The 9,361-nt window shown below is 39.1% G+C and overlaps 2 protein-coding genes and 1 pseudogene across 3 annotated transcripts; all 3 read left to right on the top strand.

Moving 5' to 3' along the window:
- The first annotated feature begins 873 nt into the window (after nt 1-873).
- Nucleotides 874-2,714, top strand: LOC104808216 (probable 2-oxoglutarate-dependent dioxygenase AOP1). Of its 2 annotated transcripts, none has more exons than XM_010533845.1 (4): nt 874-932; nt 1,014-1,395; nt 1,508-1,832; nt 2,295-2,714. In XM_010533845.1, the coding sequence occupies exons 2-4, from the start codon at nt 1,016-1,018 to the stop codon at nt 2,559-2,561; spliced, it is 972 nt and encodes a 323-aa protein (XP_010532147.1). In that variant the 5' UTR covers nt 874-932; nt 1,014-1,015; the 3' UTR covers nt 2,562-2,714. The 2 variants fall into 2 exon arrangements, with proteins under 2 accessions (XP_010532147.1, XP_010532148.1); XM_010533846.1 differs by having other exon boundaries at nt 883-932; nt 1,011-1,395.
- A 669-nt stretch (nt 2,715-3,383) lies between these two features.
- LOC104808217 lies at nt 3,384-4,783 on the top strand (annotated as a pseudogene).
- A 1,857-nt stretch (nt 4,784-6,640) lies between these two features.
- On the top strand, nt 6,641-8,588 carry LOC104808215 (probable 2-oxoglutarate-dependent dioxygenase AOP1). Its single transcript, XM_010533843.1, has 3 exons — nt 6,641-7,042; nt 7,498-7,825; nt 8,178-8,588. The coding sequence occupies exons 1-3, from the start codon at nt 6,666-6,668 to the stop codon at nt 8,427-8,429; spliced, it is 957 nt and encodes a 318-aa protein (XP_010532145.1). The 5' UTR covers nt 6,641-6,665; the 3' UTR covers nt 8,430-8,588.
- The last annotated feature ends 773 nt before the right edge of the window (nt 8,589-9,361 follow it).

Here is a 9,361-nt window from a genome sequence, read left to right as displayed (position 1 = left end):
TTAGGTATACAGTTATGTTTGTGGGCCCAATTGTGGTCCAATCACAAAAAAAAAAATTGGAATATGCAATATATAATTGCGAATGCTTTTCAAAGGCATATCACATTTGCCCGATATCCTCAAGTATATAACTGATTGCATTCAAATATATAATTGAATGTATATTGATCGATTTCATTCACGTAAATTCGTCTCATTATTTTTGGATGATATTCAAGCTTGCATTCAATTAGAGTATTTAATAACGTTGTTGGCCTATGTGCCCGTTCCCGTTCCCCAACTTCTAATGCTCAAAATCTTCAATTTAACAGGACCTATATAAATATATGAAAAAATTTAATTCAATGAAAAATATTTAAATTTCAGGATACCTTTCAAAATCAATACAAAAGAGACGAGGATTTAAATTGCCGTTAAGTATTGGTGACATGATTTTTGTGCATGTACAGTCATCACTTCGCCACTAGCACATCAACGACATATTTTCCATGTCAACATACTTTTTTAAATTACCATATCATCAATAATATATATATATTTAATGCGGAATACATCATATATGTATGCAGGTATAATGTTATGTTTTTTTTTTTGTTTTAATGTTATGTGAACGTTGTTGGGCGAATATATATATATATATATATTAGACCGCAAAAAGACTGAGATAAGTAATAAATTTAATTAGAGACTTTTTAAAAAAATGGGGTCACATCATACATGATGCCAAAAAAGCATCTATCCATGCGAACTCGTCGTTATACAAAACGGCATTTCTCGGTTAAAGCATATTCGGACCCAGTGTGAATGCATCTCATCCGGTGATGACAATGTGTGTGTGTGTGTATATATATATGGTAACCATAGAGTGCCAAAGGGGGTCAACTAACATCCGACAAGACAAGCCAAGAAATCAAGAAACATCTTGTAATCATGTGAGTTTATATCCTTAATCGCAATGATCCGTTGTTACATATTCTTACATATATCTAATAGTTTGTTGGGGTGGCTAGCAGAGATGGGTTCGAACGAGACTCGGGGACATCCGATCATAAATTTCTCGGACAAGAACATGAAACCGGGAACTGAGATTTGGAGGTGGACGAGGGAGAGAGTCCGAGACGCCATGGAACGGCACGGCTGGTTTGTGGCCGATTGGGACAACTTCCCGGTGGATCTCCACCGTGGGATCATATCGGCCGCCGAAGAACTCCTCGCTCTCCCTTCCGAAGTCAAAATCCAAAACGGCAATCACAAGGCCCGTCATGGCTACGTCACCATGCTCGCCGACGACCAGCCTGTCCACGAGGGCCTTGGGATCGATCTCGTCACGGACTTCGAACAATGCCGCAAGTTTGCAGGTCTCATGTGGCCCGATCATGGAAACGACCGTTTCTGGTAATTATGTAGATATATATTATGACCATTCTTGCTCACTTAGCATATAGTTTATATGAATCGAAACTATATATATGTTTTGGAAAAAAAAATATGTGTACATTGATAACAGTGAGACGGTCCATGCATACGCGAGAATGCAAGCAGAATTGGAGCAAATGGTGGTAAGGATGTTGTTCGAGAGCTATGGACTTGACAGGTATTCGGACAAACACATTGGAGATACGAGGTACCTTCTACGGCTGTTGAAGTACACTAGGCTTCCCAATGGAGATCCCAACAGAAAGTTCATTTCCCATACCGACAAAAGCTTCATCTCCATACTCCATCAGAACGATGTCAAAGGCCTGTCTTTGAAATCCGAGGAAGAAGACGTCTGGTATCCGTTTAGCCCCTCGCCCACAAGATTTGTTGTCATTGCTGGAGATGCCATCATGGTAAGTTAGTTTGATATAGAAAAGTTTTCTAAAAGATTTATCATAATATATCTCTTGATGAATTGCTTCAAAACAATATTGGTAGGTTGATTACTTCAACAATCAACCTATTGATATCGGAAGATCCAAAAGATTCTTTCGATATATCATTTATGGGTCCAATTAAATTCATTAGTACATAGGAAGAAAAACCCGTCAAATAGAGATTGTTTCTTCCGATTATATTTCGATTTTTAATACGACATAGAAGGATCAATACTACAAATACTACTACACCATTGAACTTGACATCGACACCGTATTATGAATCTTCTAGAATACTGTGGCTGATGAGGGATTTGAACCCCGACACCGTATTATGACAATCTTCTAGAATATTCTGAATACGAGCCTAAACAACTCTTTAAACCACTACATAGCAGTATAAACCACATGGATTGATGGTTTTGATGCGTGGGTCAGGCATGGAGCAATGACAAAATCCAAGCATGTTACCACAAAGTAGAGATGGACAGCGAGATTACAAGGTATTCGCTCGGGTTCTTCTCATTCCAGAACGGGACGATATCGACGCCTGATGAACTTGTGGATGACCAACATCCTTTGGCCTATAGGCCCTTTTCACATGACGGACTTCTCAAATTCTACGAGACGTTGGGTGCCCATCTTAAGGCTCATCGTACCATGACCAAAGCCTACTGCGGAATCGAGACAGCCCCTTCTGGCTGATTAGAATCCTACCGATACATGCTACAAACTCTATGTGTATGTTTCGTTAAAATTGTTCAGAGTCGGTCACGATCATGCTCCTTGTCCCCCACAAACATGTACGTTATGTAATAAGTTTTTTTTTTAATTTAAATGTGTGGATCGTGTGAAGAATACTTAATATAAATACTTTAACACGTAAATGCGTAACATAATCGCTACATCAATCATGTATTGACAAAAGGCAGATTGTGGTGGAGCACGCTCAGTAACCGTCCAGACAAGATACGGAGGAGATCGCCGATATTGGCCACGATAGAGTCAGGGATGGGTGGCACGGCGAGCCACCTGAATCCGTCCTTAAAGGCCTGTAGTCCGGCGGCGATGTTTTGGTATAGAATGGTTAGGAGGAGCGTGGAGTCCATATGAGCGGCTAGACCCATTACCCGGTCCGGTTCGGGGCAAACCGGATAGTGGTTAAGCTGTATCGCTGCTTGGGCCCCGTTGAAATACAAATTGAGCCCGATCCATTTGACGTCCTCTTCGGCCACGCCATGGGAACCTAACACCAACCACATCAACTTCGTTGCCAATTTTAACATGTGCTCCTCGTATATGTATTTAGTTAGAGACTTTGAAAAAAAAATTGGGGTCACATCGTACGTGATGCCAAAAAAGCATCTCTCCATACAAACTCATCGTTATGCAAAACGGCATTTTATCGGTTAAAGCATCTTCGGACCGAGTGTGAATGCATCTCGCCTGGTGATGACAATGTTATATATATATATATATATATATACACACACACACATATATATGGAAACCATAGAGTACCAATTTGTCAAAACAAAAACCATAGAGTACCAAGAGGGTCGGTCACTTGTAATCATGTGAGTATATCCTTAATTTCTATTACCCGTATAAATATGTTACATATTCGTACATATCATCTAATAAGTTTTTGTTGCGGTAATTAGTAGAAATGGGTTCGAACGAGACTCGGGAACATCCGATCATAAATTTCTCGGAAAAGAACATGAAACCGGGAACTGAGATTTGGAAGTGGACGAGGGAGAAAGTCCGAGAAGCCATGGAACGGCACGGCTGGTTCGTGGCCGAGTTGGACAACTTTCCGGTGGATCTCCACCGTAAGATCATAACCGTCACCAAAGAACTCCTCGCTCTCCCTCCCGAAGTAAAACTCCAAAACAACAATCACAAGGCTGGTCATGGCTACATCTCCATGCTCGATGACGACCAACCTGTCCACGAGGGCCTTGGCATTGATCTCGTCACTGATTCTGAACAATGCATAAATTTTGCACGTCTCATGTGGCCCAAACTATATATATGTTTTGGAAAAAAAAATATGTGTACATTGATAACAGTGAGACGGTCCATGCATACGCGAGAATGCAAGCAGAATTGGAGCAAATGGTGGTAAGGATGTTGTTCGAGAGCTATGGACTTGACAGGTATTCGGACAAACACATCGGAGAGACGAGGTACCTTCTACGACTGTTGAAGTACACGAGGCTTCCCAATGGAGATCCCAACAGAAAGTTCATTTCCCATACCGACAAAAGCTTCATCTCCATACTCCATCAGAACGATGTCAAAGGTCTGTCTTTGAAATCCGAGGAAGAAGACGTCTGGTATCCGTTTAGCCCCTCGCCCACAAGATTTGTTGTCATCGCCGGAGATGCCATCATGGTAATCTTTTATAATATTCTCTATACGAGTCTAATCAACTATTTAAACCTATGGGTTTGATGCGTGGTCAGGCGTGGAGTAATGACAGAATCCAATCATGTTACCACAAAGTAGAGATGGAAGGCGAGAAGTCGCGGTATTCGCTCGGGTTCTTCTCGTTCCAGAACGGGACGATATCGACGCCTGATGAACTTGTGGACGACCAACATCCTCTGGCCTATAAGCCCTTTTCACATGACGGACTTCTCAAATTCTACGAGACGTTGGATGCTCATCTTAATTCTTAAGGCTCATCGTACCATGACCAAGGCCTACTGCGGAATCGAGACAGCCCCCTCTGTCTGATCTCCCCTTACCAGAATTCTACCAATATATATGCTGTAAACTCTAAGCGTATGTTTCGTTAAAATTGTTCAGAGTCCGCCACGGTCGTGTTGCTTGTCCCCCACAAACATGTACGGTTATGTAATAAGGTTGTTTTTCTACGTGTGGATCGTGTGAAGAATATTTTGGTCGTGGTTTGCAATTGCAAGATTCAGTTTTTTTTTTTTTTGGGTTAAATCAAGAATAATCTCAAACCCTAAAAGTTATTGTATCCCATATTCCTATTAGCTCTTTGCCTTCATTATTGTCCACGTTATTATCATTTTTTGCGGAAGCTAAAAGATTTCAAATCTAAAAAATAGATTCAGATATAAATTTATAGTGATAAATCATGATTCTAAAACCACGTTAAATTCGTAATATGGTACCATGATAAATTACAAAACAATATTCTTGCTATATTTTATTAGTTTATAAATTCTAACTGTTATATAAATATACTCTGCATCCGTATTATCTCATTAGAATCTTTGGGTAAATTAGTGTTGTTATACTTCAATTAAAAAAAAATCACGTTTTGATTCTACAGAAAAAGGATTAGCAGATTTAATTAGAAAATCTCGAATTTTACATATTGTGAATGGTTAAAAAATATTTGTTGATTGTCACCGTTAAATTATTTTTTCGATTACAAAATTACACATCAATCCGGTTTGACATCCAAATTCATTATATTTGGATTCTCTTAATTATTTAATTATTTTTCTATTAAAATGGATTTATTTAATTTGATTTAAAAAAGTTATATCTAATCAATACTTAAATGGAATTTAATTTAGAAGAAGTCATATGTTATAGCTTTGGCTTTGGTGTTGCATATCCTAAACGAAGGATCATTACCTGTAAGTCTATAACGATTAAGAGAATCATCAAAAGTTTTACGGGGGCATTTATTTAAGATTTTATTAAAATGATAAATAATTTTTATATTTTTTTTAGGATCACAATAAAAATAATTTTTATGTTTTTGGAATGACAATTGGGGAATATTACTCAAATAACCCACTTGGGTCGCAGCAATTTCAGTGTACACCACCGAAAAAAAAAAAAAATTTTGCGACCTTATTACGACTAATATATAACTAATATACAACTTATTACGACTAATAAACTACTCTTATTTTAATTGTATATTAGTTATATATTAGTCGTAATAAGGTCGCAAATTTTTTTTTTTTTTTTCGGTGGTGTACCCTGAAATTGCTGCGACCCAAGTGGGTTATTAGGGTTAAAACCCCTGACAATTGGGTCAGTGGCCCCTCTGTCCGCCCATGGTTATGTACGTTATTTAACCTTAAAGTTTATTGTAAGTGGAAAAACGTGAGAGAAAACGACTTCTAATCATAATGGTTACAGTAACATACCATAATTATAAATAAACAATTATAGAGTGATTATTTAGGTTTGAATGGAGATGTCTTTTATTTTGGGTTTTTGGTTTTAGTTTTTGGATTTTGGTTTTTAGTTTTTGGTTTTTGGTTTTTGGATTTTATAATATTTGAAAACTCAAAAAAAGTAGCTTTTCGTTTTTCATTGATTTTTTCACTAAAATAGCTTTCCAAGTTTTTAGGAAAGTAATTTTGTAAAAACTTGAATATTGTTTTTTTTGGTTTTTGGATTCTAAAAACTCTAAATATTCCTACCATTCAAGGCCTTAATAACCGATATGCCGTAACGTTTGGTAGTGCCAAAACGAGGATCTCCCAAACGGTTGTCTCGTCCTTGAGGGTTTGATGCTTTTCTTCTTCTTCTTCTTCCAGAATCAAACAAAATCATTATTTGAAATAATCCGTAGAAAATTCAAATACGAAATTACCCTTTTGAATTTGAACCCATTTGGTATTAGGTAGCGAAAGCATATTCCCCTCCAATGTGAATGCTAAAGTCGTATTTGTCGCTTTGTGAACTCTACTCACTTCAATTCATCATCTCCCCCATCAACATAAACCTTAATGATGATAAATACCTCATCGATCATAACCTACAAACCATTAGCCACCGCAAGATTTCAGTCGTGCACTATCAATGGGCTCACTCGAACACGAAGACATACCGATCGTTGACTTCTCCGGCAAGAAAATGGAGCCGGGGACGAGCCATTGGACCACGACAAGGGACATTGTCCGACGAGCCATGGAAGAACAAGGATGGTTCGTGATCGAGTACGACGGTGTGGGTCCAGATCTCCTGGAGGACTTGCTGGGCGGGATGAAGGAGATGTACGAGCTGCCGTACGGGGTCAAGATCAAGAACGAGAACCACAAGGCCTCGCACGGGTACATGTCAATGGTGGTCCAAGATTACCAGATCCACGAGAGCTTGGGGATCGATTATGCCACGCAGTTCAAGTCTTGCCTCGATTTCTCCCGTCTCCTTTGGCCCGACGGAAACGATCCCTTTTGGTATGGACGCTCAAATATACACTTTTTTTTCATTATATATATGTATGTATAGACGCGAATCAAAAACCATATCTTAAACATGATGTTACTGTCAAGAATTAAACTAATGTGAATCAATAACGAATTATAAATGAATCGATCTATAGGCTAGTCGGATCGAAGTGGAAGAACATGCATGATACACATGCAATCTCACATCACTGGGTATATTTATCAATTAAGTCCATAACTTAATAAGCTCACATATACCAAAAAAAAACTTAATAAGCTCACATAATTAGCCTACATATAATAATGTATGATCAATTTGATTAAAGTGGTGGCCTATATAATTATTGAAAGTAATCTTGACACCGTTATCTTCGTTGTGGATATATATCTACATACAGATAATTTAGTGGCATATAATATCAATATCTGAATCGAAATTCGATCTGGGATGATCATTTAAACAGCGAAACAACTCATTCGTACGCCAAGACATTAGCAGAGATGGACCGAACAGTGATGAGGATGTTGTACGAGAGCTACGGAATGGACGAACAAAAGCACTTGGAGACTTACGTCGAGTCGACTCGGTACTTGTTGAGGTTACTGAGTTACAGGAAACAACGAAACGGAGCACCCAACACGGCCTTCGTGTCTCACACCGACAAGAGTTTCACGACAATCCTTCACCAGAACCATGTCTTAGGTCTTCAGTTAAGATCCAAGTCCGGCGAATGGATCCAGTTCGAGCCCTCACCCACAAGGTTCGTGTTCCTCGCCGGTATGGGTATCACGGTGAGTCCTTTCACTGCTACATATGTATAACATCTATGTATATATATATGTGTGTGTATATCTCAACCATTGTTATAATAGGTTATGTCATCGTCGTTGAGAATATATGATATCCGTTCTTGAAAGTACGTTCGACATTTCAGTTATCACGAATGCCTTCATTCGAGATATACGTGAAGATGTTATAAACTTTTGTTAGTTCCCTATAGAATACAACAGTTACATTGATATAAGTTCAACGATATGGATACAAGGAATTATTTCTATATGGGGTTATAATTAGGGGGTGAACATTTCGGTTTTCGGTTCGGGTTTGGTTTGGCTATATTCAGATTCGGTTTTTTCCACGCAGGCATGGAGTAACGATAGGATTAAACCGTGTTACCACAGAGTAGTGATGAGTGCAGACGAAGTGAGATACTCGATGGGATTCTTCTCCTTCCACAAAGACACGATCCGTACACCAGAGGAGCTTGTGGATGACCAGCATCCCCCAAGGTACAACCCCTTCGAGCACGACGGTCTTCTACGCTTCTACGAGTTGTACCTTCTTCAGAAGAAAACCAGCGAAGACCTTCTTCATATGTACTGCGGTGTTAACTGATCCCAAAATGAATAAGTTCTGTGATGAAGTGAATCGATGTGAAACAAAAGCTTGTGAGAGATGAAGAAATCAAAGATGTTTTATTGATTTGGGCAAAAAACAAAGTATTGAGAGATGAATCGATCAGGGGAGTGTTGTTCAAACAAACACTTTTTATTCCCTTGTGTTTTCTGTACGATACAATGTCAACATATATATGCAGAAGGCTGAAGGTAAAGTTTAGGGAAAGTAAATAAATAATGAAATAAGAATATGCAATTACGGAAGTAGAAACGGAATGTTTCTGATATGGTTTGAGATTGTGTCTTTGTCTTGTGGCTGAATTACCTCGCTTTCCTTTATGTGTTTTTCGGTTTGCTTGTCCGGTTCTATTGTTATCGGTCTTGCTTGGTTCTTTGTCCCTCAACATTCTCCCTCAAGATTAGTCGGGATATTCATTGAGACCAATCTTGAAGAGACACTTGTTGAGAACAAATGAGCTCGTTGCCTTTGTAAGGATGTCTGCTAGTTGATCCTGACTCCGAGTGTATTTGGGCGAGACTAGTCCTTGTGTTATCTTCTCTCGAATGAAATGACAGTCAACTTCTATGTGTTTCGTCCTTTCATGAAACACCGAGTTAGCTGCTATGTGGAGTGCCGCTTGGTTGTCGCAATGTAATGTGGTTGGTGTCTCTAATTTGATGCCGAGGTCGGTGAGGAGTTGACGCAGCCAGATTATTTCGCTGGTTGTGTTCGCCATGGCCCAGTATTCTGCTTCCGTGCTTGAGCGAGCTACCACCGTCTGTTTCTTGCTTTTTCACGTGACCAAATTGCCTCCTACAAAGGTGCAATATCCCGTAGTTGATTTCCGGTCCATCCTATCACCGGCCCAATCCGCATCACAATATGCTACGATGTTAGTGTGTTGATTCTTTGTCATCCAGACTCCTTTG

This window comes from Tarenaya hassleriana, unplaced genomic scaffold (genome assembly GCF_000463585.1).
Source record: "Tarenaya hassleriana unplaced genomic scaffold, ASM46358v1 Cleome14, whole genome shotgun sequence".
Classification (NCBI taxonomy): Eukaryota; Viridiplantae; Streptophyta; class Magnoliopsida; order Brassicales; family Cleomaceae; genus Tarenaya; species Tarenaya hassleriana.
The sequence above is the reverse complement of the archived record's forward strand: the minus strand, read 5'-3'. Positions and strand labels throughout refer to the sequence as shown.

Bases quoted from the DNA above. Each gene is read 5' to 3' on its own strand.
- LOC104808215 (XM_010533843.1), top strand. From the start codon at position 6,666: ATGGGCTCACTCGAACACGAAGACATACCGATCGTTGACTTCTCCGGC. The intron at 7,043-7,497 runs GTATGGACGCTC...TCATTTAAACAG, and splicing joins GACGGAAACGATCCCTTTTG to CGAAACAACTCATTCGTACG. The intron at 7,826-8,177 runs GTGAGTCCTTTC...TTTTCCACGCAG, and splicing joins TCGCCGGTATGGGTATCACG to GCATGGAGTAACGATAGGAT.
- LOC104808216 (XM_010533845.1), top strand. From the start codon at position 1,016: ATGGGTTCGAACGAGACTCGGGGACATCCGATCATAAATTTCTCGGAC. The intron at 1,396-1,507 runs GTAATTATGTAG...CATTGATAACAG, and splicing joins CATGGAAACGACCGTTTCTG to TGAGACGGTCCATGCATACG. The intron at 1,833-2,294 runs GTAAGTTAGTTT...TGCGTGGGTCAG, and splicing joins TTGCTGGAGATGCCATCATG to GCATGGAGCAATGACAAAAT.